Genomic DNA, 19487 nt, shown 5'->3' on the forward strand with positions numbered 1-19487 from the left:
TCCTCATTCTAGCAAATCTACTCAAGAGTCATTTCTATCCCAGGATCTATGCATACAGTCTTTATGCTCTTACAAAGCTGGGCTTCTCTTTTCTCCTTTTCTGCTTCTGTTAGTTGTTGCTCAAAATTGCGGTTTCTCATCTCGTTAATCATTTGCTGAGCTTGAGCCAGCTCTTTGGCACCGTCTCCTGAAGGCGAAGGAGTTGCTACTGTAGAAGTACCAGTTATCTGATCCAGGAGAACTATGACAAGGAAAAAACACGGATGAACAAAATACTCTGACAGATACTTTTTCTCAGAGACATCTGTTGTGTTGTGTTGTGTTGTGTTGTTTTCTTAACCTAAAAGGTTCTTGTCAGGGGATTGTCAGGGGATTGTTGTGGCTACTCCCGAGTAAAGACGCTCCAGTGTGCTCTGTCTTTAAGAGTTTTATTGTGTATACTATTTACAGTGCAGAGATATCAGAAAACATGACTGCCTACCGGTAGTCGCTCCCAGAATCCGGCAATACCGCCTTCCGGTTTCTGGTCCAACATAAGAGCTTGGGGACCCCGAAACGCCTCCCCTTAGCCCTACGTCTGGGCACACGCCTCAAATCGGGCACCGGAAGGGGCTGCGTCTCCTCTCCCCTTTGTTGGCTTGGACGTTGCTGTGACTCCGCTGCGTCGCTTAGCCTTCCTTCCTCTACTGGCCGTCTGAGTCAGTGCAAGGGCTCAGCAGCATCTTGGAGCCCTCCCTCCATATTGCTCCAGTCCTCATCTCTCCCTCCTGACCCGCTGCTGACACTATCGCTGGGCGAAGTGCTGGTCAGGATGACTGGGGGAGGCTCCCTGTAGGGAGTCCCCCTGACAGTTCTACTTTCCATTCAACACATATTCAATGATGCAGAAATAATCCATCAAAGCCACTTCTGCCTCGCAAGTCACATGCCCTCCTTGTGCACAGGGGGTGCGTGCCCAGCCCCTGTGCGGTTGGGGGAATCCCGGGCACATCATCAGCCAGGCCAGCCAATCCAGGTGGCCTGGGGGTGTGGCCTGCTACATTTAAGGGGTTTCCTCAATTGCCGCCCTTGCCTGCCTCCACCATGCAGCGCCATGGCTGGAGCCTCCTCCCTCCCGGAGGAGCCGCCCTCCAGCCCCGCTGGCAGCGCTGCCCTTGCCCTCCTCTGCCATGCCGCACAGCGCGCGCCCGGAGCTTCTGTCCCGCCAGAGGAGCCTCCCTCCAGCTGCTGCCCACCCGGAGGAAAACGTGGGGGTGGGGGGCGCCAGAGGGATCCGTGCACCACGGCACTAGATAAGCTTAAGACGGCACTGCTTGTTGGGCCAAGTAAGACAGTTTGATTTGTATGCTGTTGGTGGGTTCTTCTTGTTGTCTTGTTGGGCTATGTATGTGATGAAGGGGAACCATATTGTGGGGTGAAGGTATCCTCTTCTATTTGTCCCTGTGTCAGTTTCAGTTTATTGGTTAGCTTTCCTAGCAAGGCTATTTCCCATACGATTTGGTACCACTGGTCTATGTAAACCCCACCTTTTATAATCAGAGAAATGTGGTTTATCAAGTTGAAGTAGTGAATTAAATCAGATGGAATTTATCTCAACAAAACAGGATTGTGATCAAATAAAATAATGTAGGAGAACAGCAATTACTCTTACCGTTAATATTGGTGGCAACACTTTGTATCTTTGAAATCAAGTCTTTCCCCCTTTCATTTGTCTTACTAAATTTGTTGAACAGCGTCTCTGCTTTCTTGTAATTGCTTTCAGCCTGACAAGAAGTAAGAGTTTTAAAATAAGAGAGCACAATCAATATAAGAGAGCACAAATCAATATAAAAAATGTAAACAGCTCACCTTTTCTTTCAGAGCATTAACATTTTGGTTAAGGTCGAGCAGGTCTGTCTCCAGTTCATCCACTTTTGGGCCGTGAGTCGTAATAACGGTACGATAGCGGCTCAACAGAATCTGAAAAGAAAGGCCACCAAAAAGAGGGAAAAAGGGATGTCTGATTGAGCTGAAAACTGTATCTGAATTCAGCATGAGTTTGGGCCAAAACATACCGGTATTTTACCTAGACAGGAATCCTAAGTCATTTGCATAGGAAAGAATTCAACTGAAAGACTTAGGCTGCAATCACACCCATACATGTTGGAGTAATTCTCATTACACTCAGTTAGATGTACTTCAGAGGAAACATGCGTTGGTGCAAGCTGTTACTTCCTAGAAAAATGTATTTAGAGTTTTGGTGCCAGTCAGAACAGATTCAAAGATCTGGTGCATCCAACGCCTTTAAAGTATTTGGCATCTAGCCTGTCTATAACCCACGCTAGTAACAGTTTATGTGGCAGACTGAAAAGATTCAGAATATCATAGCAGGATGAGACGGACGACAGGCAAGGCCACAATCTACTTGGACAGAGCATACAAAATCCCACCCAGAGTGTCTTACTTCCCCAACTTATGGGTTTGTGTTAAAGAGATGAACTGGGGCCATGAAAAGCTTTCGTACAGACAAGCCTTAAGTCTACCTTCAATATAGCAGAGCATAAATAGGTCCCTTATGGCAGTGGTCCTCAACCCCCGGGCCACGGACCGGTACTGGTCCGTGGATCAATTGGTACCGGGCCACCCAAGGAACATTAAATACAATTAAATTAAAATTATTAAATCAAAACAATATAAATAAAATATAGTCAACGCCCCCCCTCAGCGGGCCGCAGTAAAATTATCAAACGTTGACTGGTCCGTGGCGATAAAAAGGTTGGGGAGCACTGCCTTATGGCACTACGCAGACCTAATTAATTCTGTCAGTTCAACGCCTAGCAGCTGAGGCTAGGGGACCTGATGGGTATTGGGTGGTGGAGTCACAGGGGCTGCTAAGTCAGCAATGTGCAATCATGTGGCTGCTGACGGGCCAGCAACAACCATCATAGACCATGTCATGGCCAGTGCTAGACACTGTTTGCCATGGTGGTAAACTAGCAGTCCTCAAGTCTCTGCCACTGTTTGTGCTCCTGCTGTTTATAGGTGCCGACGGGAGCTGGAAACAAGGGAAGGTGGGAAGATCCTCTTTCCACAGAGGCCCAGCTTCAAAATACAGCATCCTTGGGCAGATGTCAGCATTCCAGTGCCCTGGCAGGCCTCACTGCTATGTTGGCACCTACCCTGCTGGTTGTTCCTAGGGCAGGCTCATGTGGGAGAAGGCAATCTTTCAGATATCGAGGTCCCACAAAATGTATCTGAAGAAGTGTGCATGCACACGAAAGCTCATACCAAAATAAAAACTTAGTTGGTCTTTAAGGTGCTACTGAAGGAATTTTTTTTATTTTACCACAAAATGTAGGTTTTCAAAGACAAGCACCTGCACTTACTGTATTTTTCCGTGTATAACACCCCCCCTATTTTGGGGGACTCCAAATTCATAAAATAGGGGAAAATTGCCCAGAGTTGTTGAGCTTTTTGGGGGGTGGCCTAGAGCGCCCACATGACCTACACTGCCACTCACATGCAAATGCCACCTATCGTCTGTCACCTCGCTGGCAGAAGACACCAATGACACGCCCAATAGCCGCTGACAATCTCTGGCTCACAGCAGCAACCAATTACACACAACCCCCCCCCATGCACTATCTGTGTACAAGACGACCCCCAATTTTTAACAAAATTTTAAAATTAAAAAACATCATATGGAACAGTAGGGTAACTGTGCTCACAAATGAATCTGCAGCCAGTATAGCAGGCAACAGTTATTCCCCCTTGCCAGTGCCAGGCACTAACCATGCAACTATGCCAGCTTTCCCCAACCCCCTGCCCTCCAGAAGTTGTTGGACTACAACTTCCATCATCTCAGACCACTGGCTGAGCTATGCTATAACTAACTGAATTTTCCAATAAGGGAACCCCAAGGACGATGTGGACTGGGCTGCCATGGTCTTTCCCAAAGAACCGGCACAGGAAAGGACCATGCAACTGGCTCTATCAGTCCAACCTCAGCCACATGGGATCACGTCACAGACAAGTGGATCTCGCCCAGCTGCTTCTAAAGGTCATCACATTGTGTAGTTAATTTGAAACCTATTTCTTTATTTCTTCCCCCAGCCCCATAAGGAAATGCCAGCTTTTCACATTACCTTCAGTTCCTTGATGCGGTCTTCCAGATGCTTCATCTGCTCCAATGTGTGGGCACTAGCATTGACGTTTTGCATCTGAGACTTAATCAGACGGAGCTCGTCCCCCATTGTACTCAAATCCTTCAGCAAAGTAATTACACAGCTATCACAGGCTGAATTGAAAAGAGCACATCCAAACAGTGCAAAGTGTTAGTTTGCTGTATGGGCAGAGAATGGCAGCACCAAAATAACACCTTTCCACAAACTGTCATCTACTGCTATAAATGAACAACAAAGGCAAGGGAAGCTCAAGTGCATTTAAGGCAGTAACCAAATCCTGAGGCCCTCCCTAGTGTGTCTTGACTTATTTTAGAGTTACTTCCTGTCAATTTCCCTTAAGAGTAGGATAGAGGAGAACCTTTTCTTTACCTCAAGAGCTGCATTCTCTCAGAGGTAGTCTGCCAGGAAAAGTGCACTGGTGGTGGGTGGGGCCAGTGGCACTATAAACACACTCCCTGAAGATAATCATCACTCCCATATGTTCTCTCTCTCTCTCTCTCTCTCTCTCTCTCTCTCTCTCTCTCTCTCTCTCTCTCTCTCTCTCTCTCTCTCTCCTACACATACACACTGATTTATTGCATTTATATCCCAACCCCAAGGAGTTCAATGTAGTGTACATGGTTTTCCCCATACACACATGCATACCACACAGAGACATCCAACAACACAGACACCATCCACAGCTACACTCCAACACCCATCCATCTACAACCTTCTCCATTCCCACCACCATTCACACAAAGCAGATGCTGAGTCCCCTTTGCAATCAGGAGGGAGGGAGGGGAGAAAGGGCAGAGCTGATCTCCTCCTCCCCCATTGCTACCTCCCAGTCCTAATGGAAAGTCTTCCCTGTGGAGGTATTTCATTCTGGATACACAGGGAACTAAGCAAACTGGAGGAGCAGGACAAACCATCGGGGGGGGGGGAAAGAGTCACAATGAAAAAGTAGGCACCAGCCCCTTTGTAATCAACAAAGAGGGAAAGGCGGGGAGCAGAAGCATAGTCTCTCCTCCTCCTCTAGCTCATTTGGTGTCCTTGGCTAGCACAGAACACAGCAGGAATGAAGGCTTCTTTAAAAACTCACTTCATAGCAGATAAAAGGAGAAGGGGCTGCAAGACAGATTTGAGTGCACTGTAGGCTGAATATCACTCAAGGGGTTCCCCACCCCTGTGTAAGCATTTCTGAATAAGTTCACTGTCAAAGCATGTGTTAACTTTGCAGTCTTCCATTTAAAACAATGGTGACACTTTAATGAAGCCCTATAAGCAAGCATCCAGACTGCTCATGCATTATTACTTACAGTCGCAATCTTCTTGAGGATCTATATCTTTTGGTTCTTGGCTTATGCATTCTGAAGGTTAGGGGGCAAAAGAAGCAAATTAGAATCACATGATAATACAACACAGGTATCAGGCATGAGATTTTGAAATCGCATTCAGAAAACTGATACCGCTATATAATGGGTGCTCTCTTTATTCACTGAAAACTAACCATAACTCTTAGCAGGTTTTCTACTACTGGAAGATGGAACTTGTCTTTTCGAAGAGTTACTTTCCCAGCAGGTACTAGGGAATGCTACCCAATCTGGATTCCTTTGTTCTTGTTTTTATATAGGACACCATCTGAAATTAATCTCTACTTCTCTTCAGTTCTGTTGCCTACCTAACAAGGAGTATATGTGTTTTACTTAAGGCTAGAGACAAAACGGGATTCAGGTGGCACTGTGGTCTAAACCACAGAGCCTAGGGCTTGCTGATCAGAAGGTTGGCGGTTCAAATCCCCGCGACGTGGTGAGCTCCCGTTGCTCAGACCCTGCTCATGCCAACCTAGCAGTTCGAAAGCATGTCAAAGTACAAGTAGATAAATAGGTATCACTCTGGCGGGAAGGTAAACAGCATTTCCATGTGCTGCTCTGGTTCGCCAGAAGCGGCTTATTCATGCTGGCCACATGACCCGGAAAGTTGTCTGCGGACAAACACCGGCTCCCTCAGTGAGTAAAGCGAGATGAGCGCCACAGCCCCAGAGTCATCCGTGACTGGACTTAACAGTCAAGGGTCCCTTTACATTTACCTTTAGAGACCAATCAGGGTTAACTGGGGAATCGATCACTGTGTGTGCCTTTGTCCCAGCAGTCCTGGGTGCAACTGAAACCTGCACAGCATTTAATCCAACAACTTAATCCAAGTGAGTCTGTATCTTTATTTCAAGGCTATGGCTAAATACAGATAACCTCAGTAAATTCACATTAAGGGCGAATATCTTGCATCTATGTCAAAAGTTACCTAGGCTGGAACTAGGAACTTTTGCAGCTGCTCTATATGGTGAGCTATCAGACTGCAACTTGGGACATCTTCTGGGCTCTGCCCTACCCACCCTCTACTTAGTTGAACTTCCAGCCTGATGAAGAATTCTGGAGAACTCAAAATCTTGCTCACTCACCTACTGTGGATTTTGGATTCCCCTGACCCCATGAGCCAACATGGCTTTGTTTGCTTTCTGAACATCTTGCTAGTTGTGGTTAGAAAAAAGGTCTCAGGCTGTCCAAACTGAATAATAGCTTGACATCAGAAAGCAAGTTCACACTACCCAGAGTCATTGGTATTTTCAGGGTTATTGTTACAGACTGGTTCTCTTTAAATAACAACTTCCATTGACATGAACAAAAATGCCATGCTATATCTTAAGCCATTCTGAAGTCTGCTTCTGCAACAACTGCCAGAGGCAATAACCCCGCTGTTGTTCACTTACACAATGATAAAACGAGACCAGTCAAGAGCCCTTGAACTTGCTATTTAACTAACTTTGACCCTGATTTAGCTCTTGAACATGTAAACAGAACAATGGTTAAAGTGACTGTAAGGCTCATAATTTCACAATAAGAATGTAAATGAGGCTTGAAAGTCTGCAGTGAAAAACCCTGAGGCCCAAGAATTAATCTTTAGTCCCGTCCAAATTTCTGCTTGTCCTGTGCCTCAAAATCACAGGTTCAAGCAGGTTTCCATTTGACCTGCACATTAATCTAGGCAGAGGTCTGAGCTTGCCCCTTTTCCCAGGAAAACCCCCACTCTTTGGTGCTAAATCAGAACAAACGTCAATCCAGAGAAAGCTCCAATTGAGGGGAGAGACTTCATCAGGCAAGGCCTCCTTTCCACCTGCCTTGCCCCACCCCCTGGCCCTGGGACTCCTCATAAGGAAGCTGTGCCTGGAGGAAGAACAGTAAGGGGAGAGACTTCATCAGGCAAGGCCTCCTTCCACCTGTCCTGCTCCACCCTCTAGTCCAGGCACCCCCAAACTGCGGCCCTCCAGATGTTTTGGCCTACAACTCCCATGATCCCTAGCTAACAGGACCAGTGGTCAGGGATGATGGGAATTGTAGTCCAAAACATCTGGAGGGCCGAAGTTTGGGGATGCCTGCTAGTCTCTGCTTCTCAATTTGTATTGTATTTTTTATGTACTGTGGTTTGCTGTTGTTTTATTGATTATAGCTTAGAAATTATTTATTGTAACTGTGGAATGGATTTCTGTTTAACTTTTATATGTTGATATTATTATTTCATACTATTCTAATAATTGTTGAATGTTACTTTTTTGATGTAGGTTGCTTATTTTAAAGTTTTGTTTTATTATCACATTTTTGTATTGCGTTAGATTGTTATAAGATGTACATTTTTTGTTTCTTCAGCTTGTAAACCGCCTTAAGTACTGTAAGATAGAAAGACGGTATACAAATTAAAAATGAATGATGGTGATGATTTGCTCCAATTAAGTGCTAATTAGCTGTTTTCTCCAGAAGGACAAGAAGAAGTGTGGATAAGCCCTTTGTAAGGATAAATCACCCTTGGGTCAGGCTAGGATCATACTTCATGCTGGAATTTTATACATTTATTCCAAACCCAAATAAAGCATCGGAATGCACAAATGAAGGGGGGGGGTGGATCTAAACATTAAGTAAGTAGTTCTTTCTGCAGCATTTGGCTCTTTCCCATTACTGATCAACAATGAAATCAGAGGTTACATAGCATGGGTCCACGCCATGGGTCCAGACCATGTCAATTCTTCTCTAGTCCTCTGAACGATTGATGCTTGCATTTGAAGGAGCCATGGTATGGTACAGACAGCTGCTTATGTGGCCCCAGACTCCAGTAGTTCTCAAACCACTATAGTAAAGGTAAAGGGACCCCTGACCATTAGGTCCAGTCGTGACCGACTCTGGGGTTGCGCGCTCATCTTGCGTTATTGGCCAAGGGAGCCGGCGTACAGCTCCCAGGTCATGTGGCCAGCATGACAAAGCCACTTCTGGCAAACCAGAGCAGCACATGGAAACGCCGTTTACCTTCCCGCTATAGCGGTTCCTATTTATCTACTTGCATTTTTTATGTGCTTTTGAACTGCTAGGTTGGCAGGAGCTGGGACCAAGCAACGGGAGCTCACCCCGTCACAGGGATTCGAACCGCCGCCCTTCTGATCAGCAAGCCCTAGGCTCAGTGGTTTAGCCCACAGCGCCACCTGGGTACCTCAAACCACTATAAGTAACCTCAAAACAAGCCCTTATTCTCACATTCCAGGGCTTGGCAGAGATTCCAGGTTGTGTTTAGCCCATACTATGAACACACTGGATTAGAATACTTAAAATGGACTGAGCTACATGGCGTTTTATGGAACATTCACATGTCTGCTATCATGGCCAGATGAATTCAGCCTCTCAGTGTATTGTCTGTCTGCTACTGTGTGAATCGAAAGCAACTGTTCAGGCTAAGAAAATATGAAGCTAGAAGCTCAAATTGGAAAAACTGCAGGGGATGTAGTCTTCCACATTTAACCATTGACCACCACATGTACAAATCCCCCGTAGATATACTGCACGATATATTTAATTGGCACCTTCCTTTAATGTAACTTTTATTACAGCCTGTGCAGTATTGAGGACAGTCCGTGATGATGCAATTAAATCCTTCAGTAATCTAGTGGAAGACCGCAGTAATGTCTGAACCTACTAAAATAACTGGTCTGCTGATTACAGGTGATACTGCTGCTGATGTGGAAAAAAGCAGTTCAAAACTTGAAATAAAACTGCATTCCGAGTCAAGATCTAACTTGTCCTGCCAACCTTTATTTTCAGCAAAGACAACATATTTTCTGCAGAATATATCCACCAATAACACAACTCTAGTGAAGGAGCTTTTGCATAATGGAAGATAGTTAACATTACCTTTGAGAAAGAAAGCATCTCAGTCGACTCATATTAAGAATGAATGAATTGCATTAATGCCAAAAGCTACCTGGGCTAGAGCTAGGAACTTGTGCAGCCGCTACCAGAGCTTAGAACACTTTCCAGGCTCTGCCAACCAGGTTGGCTGCTGGGCTCTCCTGAACAGGTAGAGCTTCCTGTTTGGATTGGAAACTTGCCTGAGCAGCAAAACTTTCCTGGCTCCAGGATAGGAACATAGAAAGCTGCCTTATACTGATTCGGACTATCAGTTTAACTTGCTCATTATTGTTTACGCTAGCAGCAGCAGTCCAGAGTCCATACAGTTTCCTTTGTGTTGTACAGTTCAATAGAATGCAGTCACTAGGAATAGCTATACAACTCTACATACCCCCAGTCAAGCGCTCACAGGTCATGAGCTGACCATTATCAGGGCAGTTGCACTTCTGGCAGTAACCTCCATATTTGAGTGGGTTTCCAAAATAACCAGGAGCACAGCTACACAGAGAAAACAAACACAATTTGCAATTAATACACTTTTACACAGATTGAAACATCTCCTGGCATTATGGTTTGCACAAAATCCAGTCGTAAAATCTAACCATTGTATTAGATTTAACTTGTAATTGCCTATTCTGACAAAATTTTCACACACACAAATTCTTAACACATAGCATAGAGTATTGGGGGTTAGCTGTAACATTTGAAGGACTGCAGAAAGCAAATCCAACTGTTGACAAAAAAACAACCACCCTGGAAAACTTGACTGTGTCTTGTTTCTTTCAGATCTCCTATGACACTGGCCTTCAACTGGTGGGTCAGGACCCACTTGTGGGTCACAGTCTGATTCAATGTAGATAGCAACTAGAGCACTACCACCACCCAAATATATGTTAAAAGTTTAATAAATGGGTCCCCAAATGCATGTTTAGGTTAAAAGTGGCTCCTGGATATGAAAAGGTTGAAGACTATTGTCCTACAAGGCAAAGGACCAGTTAGTCCAGCCAGAGTTATTAGATAATAACTACGGTAATTGGTTGCTCCTCATTGTCTAGACATGTAATTCAGGACTCCCGGAATCTTAAAGAAAATTAATATGTGGTCATGAAATTCAATATGTTGTCATTATTAACATTAATTCAAAGTTATGCAAGCCAGGATTAGGGAGAAAAGAAATCAGCCAACAGAGATGATGTTTCAAAAAGTCTAAATTAAGAGGAGCACATTGCAAAGGGCTTAGGCACACTTCCTCTTCTCCTACTGATTTCCCCAAACAACTCTTTAGTGCTCAATTGGAGCAAATAACAATTTGGGTTTTCTCCAGATTGACGTTTGCTTCAACTGAGCACTAAAGAGTGGGCTTTGCCTGGGAAAGGAGTGGGGAAAGGGGGAGGCCTGCAAAACCTCTTGTACCCATGCTTTTTAGGCATGGGGCAATTGAAAGTGTGGACAAAGCTACAGTGACAGTAACCCAACTTTTTTTTTACTGCGTTGATTTGGCTAACAATTCCTACCTTTGAAATTCAAAGCTGATTTCAAGTTGGCTTCTTTCAAAATGAACCACATTTAATAGTAATCACTACATGCCAGTTTGGACAAAACAACTAACTACAGTTAAGGCATCCTTTTTGCAGCTGCTTGAAGTGCATCTAGGTTAATTCTTGTCAGGCTTAACTATGCTTTAGTGAGAAGTCAAACATATTATTACATATAGGGTTCAATCCAGAGGGGTGGGAAATTCCTTTGAAATCAGTAAAAATTTAGCAGAGTTAAAATTTCTTTGGACTGCACTTGTATTTCACACTGCTGCTCAGATCCAAATGCTCCAAAGTGCATACAAGGGCTCTCATGCACAATAGGTAAAGGTAAAGGGACCCCTGACCATTAAGTCCAGTCGTGACCGACTCTGGGGTTGCGGCGCTCATCTCGCGTTATTGGCCAAGGTAGCCGGCGTACAGCTTCCAGGTCATGTGGCCAGCATGACAAAGCCACTTCTGGCAAACCAGAGCAGCACACGGAAACACCGTTTACCTTCCCGCTGTAGCGGTACCTATTTATCTACTTGCACTTTGATGTGCTTTCGAACTTCTAGGTTGGCAGGAGCTGGGACCGAGCAAAAGGAGCTCACCCCGTTGCAGGGTTCAAACTGTCCACCTTCTCCTTCTGATCAGCAAGCCCTAGGCTCTGTGGTTTAACCCACAGCGCCACCTGCGTCCCAATGCACAATAGGAGATCTGCGTAATTCACGTCAGAACCAAGAACAGTGTGCACAATCCCAGCGGAATGTGCAGACTTCCTGAAACACTGAATTGAATGCAGCAGGTTGTATTTGCAGAAAGCTTTCTGTGTGCTTTCATACCCCAAAGTGCCTTGGACCCTAGACCAAGTATGTTAATTTGACACACCCTTAGAATACACAATGGGGTGATATGCTTGTCATGCGGAGCCAAACCATGGCTTGGTGAAGCTTTGCTGCTCCCTGGTTATTATGCTGCAGACTTATACTGAGCTAAGCCACACCTTGGCTTAGTGTGTTGCTTGAATCTGGGCACGCGAGTTAGCTTTCTGCACACTAACCACAAGCTATAACCAAGGCATGTTCTAGGATGATGGCTCACAGTTAATCTGGGGAGTGCTCAATCACAAGCCTGGATTTGGACAACATGCTGAGCCAAGTCATGGTTTAGCTCATGCCAGAGCCATAAAATAGGGGACAAGGAAGTGAAGCAACCACACTCTTGTCTTCAGTAGCCTGCATGCTTATATGTTTGTGCTAAACCATGGTTTGGCTTAGCATGATGTGTGAATTAGGATATTTTGCAATGTGCCACTTTTTAATTAGAAAACCCATATTGAGACAAACAATTACGGTACCTTTCACAGTGCATCCCAGTATAGCCTTCTTTGCAGAAACACTTAATTTCTCCACCATTTTCCACGCATCCATTAGCAAAACTGGGGGGGGGGGGCGAAATACAATACATATGAAATGTTTTATACTTCAGGCATATTTAGACAGGTTTCAATTGCTGCCAAAATATCAAATAGCATTGAGAATTCAGGTGTATTGCTGCCTATCTCCCTAGACCTTCTGAGAACAGTTTGTTCTGCTTAACAATGCAAACAACCAAATCCTTAAAAAGGAAATGGGGAATGAAAATGGCATCTATTGATGTGTTATTATTGAGCAAATATAAATGTACTGCATTTCCTTGAGGGTTCTAAGTGAGGCATTCTTATCGACAGAAATCTTTGTATTTGGTGATGCATTGCCATGGATAATCTCTATGACAACTCACTCACTGTTTCTCTGAATTGTGCACACGATTTAGTCTATGCCTACATAGCAGAGCAAGGCATTTATGCCAGGCTACCAGCCCATCCCACCCTTTATGAGGCTCATAGTGGCTGGTAACCCCAGTGAACTGAGCATGTGTTGTATGATGGCACCTGTGCAATTCACTGGATCTCACTCATTGCACAAGAACAGTGCCTGTTGGTGACAAAGGGGGATGAGAGGAAGCAGGAGATCTGCCACTGTATCAAATTGCTCAGACAGTGGTGCTATTACATCTGCTTCTCCTCTGTGGTGTAGTTTCTCAATTTCTTTCCCCCAAGAAAAGATCCTTGCACCTTGGGAATCTTGATACAATTTGGTCCGCCAACCACCATTCAACCATGCAACACATACAGTACACAGGCACAAGGATCAGGATGTAAAACATGCGCTATTATTTGCTTTAAAAAATCATTTTCTACACACTCCTGGGGGAAACCATTTGTGAGTTTACAGAGGAAAAAAACACTTAAAGTAAACTATCTCTCCATCTATCTATCTATCTATCATCTATCTATCTATCTATCTATCTATCTATCATCTGTCTGTCTGTCTGTCTGTCTGTCTATCTGTCTGTCTATCTATGTCTATCAGTTATTTTCATAAGGCTCTTGACCTCTGCTTTTGCACCCAGCAAATGATTGAGGCCCTTGGCCATTAATCATCCTAATTTTAAGTGATACAGGGTCTTGCTACTTCACAGGACTCCTTTTTTTTTAGCCAAGCTCCATTCTGAAGATCCAGGCCCAATGTAATCTTCATCAAGTCCTATCACCCTTTGAAATGAAAACAAACCCAAAAGGCCACTATCATACACTGCAGTGTGCTCCGTCCACACAGGCATATATAACTGTTTTCGCACTGTTGTCATTAATTGACCCACCTATATTCTTTTGGCAAATGGTGGTATTTCAAGAAGATCAGACAGCTGCAATCTGCCCCATCCATATACCCAGTAATAGCTTTTTGAGCTCGTATCAGGTGTCCCATTTTGGGGAACCATACTAACATGGGAAAATACACCATATCTAAGGAATAACATGCTCAAGGAAGCCTCAAGCATTCAAATAAGAACTACACTTAGCAGACATAATTCTTTTCATGGCAGAATGGTCCAACACCTTTGTCAGGCAGCTGGAAGATAAGGAGAGGACAAAGGGTGAAGAAAGAGCTGCCAGTGGAGGGGCGGGTCCTTTCTCCATCTTCTGGACCCCCTGGACCACTCAACCAACCTGCTGTACCTGGAACTGGGTGTGGAGAGTGCAGCTGAATAGGACACAGCTTTGGGCAGCCTAAGGAAGTCCCACCCGACTTGGACGTGCCCATAAAAAGCAAATCTAGAGTGAGAGACTAGGGTGATGTCTGCTGTTTCCAGGAACTCTTTTCATTGTGAGACTTTTGTGGGTGAGCTGAAAGGTTGTTTGGTTCCTGAGCAAGAACCCGAAGCCTGAGAGGGAGGGTGTGTCAGAATGTAAATAAATTGATATTGGTGTAGTATATACATTAGTAACTTTGTATTATTGTAACATTTTTATATGTAACTCTGTATTTTTGTAATATTTTGTTTAAGTTCTCTGTTGTTGCTTCAGTGTTCTGTACTCCGCTTAGAGATATTTTTTATTAATTGGTATAGAAATCAATCAATCAAATAATCAGTCAATGTGCCAAGCACAAGAAAAACACAATTCTCCCCCACGCCCACACAGTACCTGCTTGTAAAAGGACAGCGACATGCCCTGCAGGTTCTTTGCTTGGCCTCTCCAAAGTAGCCTTCTTTACAGCGTTCGCACTTCTCGCCAGCAGTATTATGCTGACAATTCTTTTACAATATGTACAAATATATAAAACCAGAGAGTTAACAGCAATTCAATTATCAGCAGGAGAAAATTAGGGTTGATCAGCTCCAAGCCATTTCCTCCACACTATTATATTACCACAAGAACAAACATATGACTTTGACAATGTCTTCATTTTCTTGAATTATAGAAAAGTTGCTCATCAGCTGGGGCCAGAGACAGTAGAATATTACAGTATCCACACAGCTGGTTAACATGTCAGTGGTTTAATTAACTACACATCCAAGAATTGGACTCTTAGTTGGACGTGATGCTAATAGTTGTGAGCAACTTTGGATCCATTTCACAATCTATTCGAGTCCCTCTATAAATGAATTTCCTGCTATTCATTTTTTTCCTGTTTGGCCCTTTAGTTTGAACAAGTTTATATAGTCTCAAATCTAGGTAGACTGGTCCCATAAAAGATTTTTTTGTACTTCTAACAGCCCTAGCATAGGACTTAAAAGTCCCAACACCACTGGAACAACACTAATACAGGGAGGCAATTGCCTCAGGACAAGTACAACTACTTTTCTTAAAATTAGTTTTTATTGAAGATTTTATTGTGTTACAAAATAAATAAATCCACAAGGAATAAATAAATAAATAAACATATAGCGCCTCCACTTTCAATTGATACAGTCTTTTTCACAGTTTGTTTATGTTTGGCATAAGTTACTAATGTCCTGGACATTTTGTGGTTCGGGGGAAAGAAAGGGGAAAGAGAGAGGGGGGAGAGATGGGGGATATTGTTCTTTCATTATGTTGCATAATGTTACCTGCCACAGCAACAAAACCTGATCAGATCATCAAACTGCCACCAATGAATTAACATTTTTTACTTTATGGGGACATATAACTGCACCCTGGAAAACCTATTTCCTCTGCAAAATGACTTGAAAGTGTCCATCTTTCAATTTGAATTTGGAACCAATCAAACAGTCCATACCTGAAGGAGCGTCTCCACCCCCATCGTTCTGCCCGGACACTGAGGTCCAGCACCGAGGGCCTTCTGGTGGTTCCCTCGCTGCGCGAAGCCAAGTTACAGGGAACCAGGCAGAGGGCCTTCTCGGTAGTGGCACCCGCCCTGTGGAACGCCCTCCCACCAGATGTCAAAGAGAAAAACAACTACCAGACTTTTAGAGGACATCTGAAGGCAGCCCTGTTTAGGGAAGCTTTTAATGTTTAATAGATTCTTCTATTTTAATATTTCTGTTGGAAGCCGCCCAGAGTGGCTGGAGAAACCCAGCCAGATGGGTGGGGTAATAATAACAATAATAATAATAACAACAACAATAACAATAATAATAACAACAATAATACCACCTATGTACACAGAATGCAAGCTGCATTAATTAGTAACAAATATATGGCACTAGCTATAACACAGTTTGGATGGCTTTTAAAACAGCAGGAGCAAGGCCAAAAAAGCAAACCTTTACAAATCTAGTTTTCTTTTGATTTTCCTGCCTGGGTGTTTTCTTGTCATGGCCTGCCCCATTTCTCTAATCAAAATGTCTTATGATTCATACATCTCCTGGAACATGCTGATTTGGCTAACAATTCTTATGTTTAACCCAAAAGGGTTTCTAGAAACCAAAGTCAAGGGAAGTATTGCATAATTGACAATGGATTTCAATGCAGCCAAAATAGGTTCATAATGAAAAAGGCACCCATGCAATGAATCTGGCAGTGAACAGGGGCAAGAGCCTATGATAACTTTTCAGAATAAACTATTGAAATAAAAGCAGTGAAATAGAATACAGTACAAGATAAGAAGCCCCAAAGGGTGCTGTTGATGCAAACCCTGATCCTTCAACTACAGCTCATATTTGTGCAAGTTCTTTAGCAACAGAATGGTAAATTACACTTTTTAAAGCGTAATTCATTTCAGATGAGATTTGCAACTTGCTGCAAAATTAGTTCACGGAAACCAGACATTTAATAATTATGTCTGCATTATAACTATCCATTTCCAATGTGCGGAACTACCTTCTCTTGCTATGCTTATACATGCATTCTGTAGCTTTCACTCTTTGGGCAGAACTAGTTGCTACAAAAGAAACATGCTGCGGCCACTTTCTAGTCTTTCTATCAATGTGTAGCTTATTATCAATGTGTGACATGGTTACTGTCCTGAATGTTTTCCGCTCTCTGGTTTAGACAGCCAACAAGTTGAGATGGTAGTGGGAAATGCAGTGCCGTGGCATCACATCACACATTAGCCACACGTTAACAGGAAAACAGGAGACACAAAAGTGGAAGTAATTCTGTATTATTATTATTGTTGTTATTATTATTATTATTTGTAGTAGTAGTAGTAAAATGCAGTTTTATGATGAGTGTTTAAAGTCTGCAAAGCAAGCAGCTGGCATAATCATACTACCATACCCACAATCATGGTTCAGATAAATAGGGTCAGTGAACAAAAGTTTCCAAGAGGAATGCACTGCTAAATGGGTTGCATTTTAAAAAGACTGGGTGCCACTTTCAAATGATTAGAGAGATGGAACCATTTATTATTGTGACACACAGATTTGTATTCCAGGTAAACAACCTGCATTCTTACACATACCGGTATGATGAATAATATTTTACCTACGTTTATGAGAAAAACAGCAAATGGATATACAGGGCCTTGAAGGCTAACAATTTTATTATGGTAAGTATTTCATGGTTGAAAGTGTACTACATCAGATGCATGGAGTGTTACTGGACTCCAGGCATCTGATGAAGTTGATTCTAGTCCATGAAACCTTGCACAATAATACATCTGTTAGTTTTTAAGGTACCATGCAATTCTTTGGGTTTTGTTTTTTTTTTACTGATAGACCAAAGCAGACACCCTTATGAGATCACTACACTTTATGAGCTCATTACACATGTGCTCATAGAACTCATTCACTTCAGAGGAGTGGTTCAATATCTGCATTACTTTGCAGGCACAATTTTTTACCCTCTACTAGACAAAAGGGTGATCTTGAAGCTGAGGCTCCAATAATTTGGCCACCTCATGAGAAGAGAAGACTCCCTGGAAAAGACCCTGATGTTGGGAAAGATTGAGGGCAAAAGGAGAAGGGGACAACAGAGGATGAGATGGTTGGACAGTGTTCTTGAAGCCACCAACATGAGTGTGACCAAACTGGGGGAGGCAGTGGAAGACAGGAGTGCCTGGCGTGCTCTGGTCCATGGGGTCACAAAGAGTCGGACATGACTAAACAACAACAAAAGGGTCTAGGATCTAGTGCAGTACTGGACAGAGCAAAACTACTATGCACGTCAGTGGTTAGTAACTAACAGCAGTGACAAATTTCAACAATCTTTGCTATTATTACTTACAATACAAATTCCAGAACCATCCAGGCATCTATTTGCATTTCCATGACAATTGCAAGGAACACACCGTCCTGTTAATAGGCCACTGTTCTCACGGTAGAATCCTGGGCTGCATTCCTATTGCAAACGAAGGAGACTTTTTTTTAGAAGGCTATACGTTTATACCTTTAAATAGAGGCGTTCTGTGAAATTTTAAGGTAGAATAAACTAAATTGCTAAATATTGTCATATGAATACCTATTATATGATTAAAAGGCACAGTTCGTATTCTAATATTCATTTGAGTTTAGTAAGCCAAGATGTGACGACCCGGGTCCCACTCTACCTTACTATCACTGCGACACAGGAATCCAGAGGGGAAAACACCCACCCTCTTCTCCTGCCGCCTCAAAAATAAACCCCTTTTCCTAATGGGTTTCTAAGTAAGGAGAGCCTTCCAGCCTACGTGGCCTGGTACCTTAAGAAACTCTAGGCTGTCCCCCAGGAATAACCTCTTGCCTCCAGTAAAGGGTCTCCCTCAGTTGGATTCCCCCCACCGTAGAAGTTTGCCCTATGCACTCTGGCAACTTCTTGGCACCTCAGGTTACCCTTCTTAGCCTCCTCCGTGTAACTTCAGGACACAAACCACCACCTCCCTGCCTGAGGTGAGTTTTGCCCTCTCTTGAGTCACCACGGCTGTGAGTCCTGGTACCTCGCTGGAAAAATACAGACGGACCTCTTGTTGGCAAAAACAGAGATGAAGTTTTATTGTGTTAAAAACATAAGTGATTCTTTAACGTGTCATTTATTAATTAGCTTTGTTCCAGTTGTACAAAATAAACTCAGTCAAACATTTAACTAAAGTTTTCCTAGCCTCTTCACTGTCTTCATACAAGCCACCACATAACATCACACCACACCTTCCTCCCTCTCCCTCCTCACTGACTAAACCGACTCTCCCTCCTTTCAAACCGGGCACAGTCCCGCCCCCATCAGAGTTCTATGCCAGTCAGGCTGGAGGTGGGTTAACTCTTTGCCAGCCGGGCAGAAATAAACATTTTAAAAGTGCTTCAATTTGTCACATATCTTCCCCCACCACAAAGACATTGCGTCGGCTTGCTCTTAATTAACTAGAGCAATGCCAAAGCAATGGGCTTGGGGTCAAAAATACTTCAATGCATTCTATAACATTCATATTACAAAGTCAACTAAATTAACATCTCATAAACTTGTACACAGATAAACCCTGTTTGGCATGTGTTAGATTATAACGCCTAAGCACAAATGTTTTGCTAGGGTTACCACCGTTTCATATAATAATTTGCACCATCCTATACCTCTCAAAAATACCTGGATAAGGCGTCCGCTATGATGTTTTCCTTCCCACTTATGTGCTTACCCTGTGTCTATTACATGAGTTGCTAGGCTGGTCCTCCCTGGGATGTTTGAGAAGATCTGAGCAAACTGAGCAAGGACTAATTTTAACTGCTCCTTTTGCTCTGGGGTCAGACCTTCGTCGAATGACACCTCTGCTAGAGTTGTGCCCTTACTTAGCTCTCCCCACCCAGTTAAATGAATTCCTTGGGTCACCTTCCCCTTTACTTGCAACACCAACTTATTTCTGTCAAAA

The 19487-nt window shown here is 43.5% G+C and overlaps 1 protein-coding gene across 1 annotated transcript in view; it reads right to left on the reverse strand.

Moving 5' to 3' along the window:
• LAMA3 (laminin subunit alpha 3) overlaps nucleotides 1-19487 on the reverse strand; it is a 135838-nt gene that overhangs the window by 33615 nt on the left and 82736 nt on the right. The window contains exons 42-50 of the mRNA XM_035125886.2: nucleotides 17882-17995; nucleotides 14417-14526; nucleotides 12245-12325; nucleotides 9762-9868; nucleotides 5465-5515; nucleotides 4125-4276; nucleotides 1849-1959; nucleotides 1652-1763; nucleotides 74-241 (exon numbers count right to left, since the gene is read on the reverse strand). Of these exons, the coding sequence (XP_034981777.2) occupies nucleotides 74-241; nucleotides 1652-1763; nucleotides 1849-1959; nucleotides 4125-4276; nucleotides 5465-5515; nucleotides 9762-9868; nucleotides 12245-12325; nucleotides 14417-14526; nucleotides 17882-17995 (1006 nt within the window). The remainder of the gene's footprint in view (nucleotides 1-73; nucleotides 242-1651; nucleotides 1764-1848; nucleotides 1960-4124; nucleotides 4277-5464; nucleotides 5516-9761; nucleotides 9869-12244; nucleotides 12326-14416; nucleotides 14527-17881; nucleotides 17996-19487) is intronic.

This window comes from Zootoca vivipara, chromosome 8 (assembly GCF_963506605.1).
Source record: "Zootoca vivipara chromosome 8, rZooViv1.1, whole genome shotgun sequence".
Classification (NCBI taxonomy): domain Eukaryota; kingdom Metazoa; phylum Chordata; class Lepidosauria; order Squamata; family Lacertidae; genus Zootoca; species Zootoca vivipara.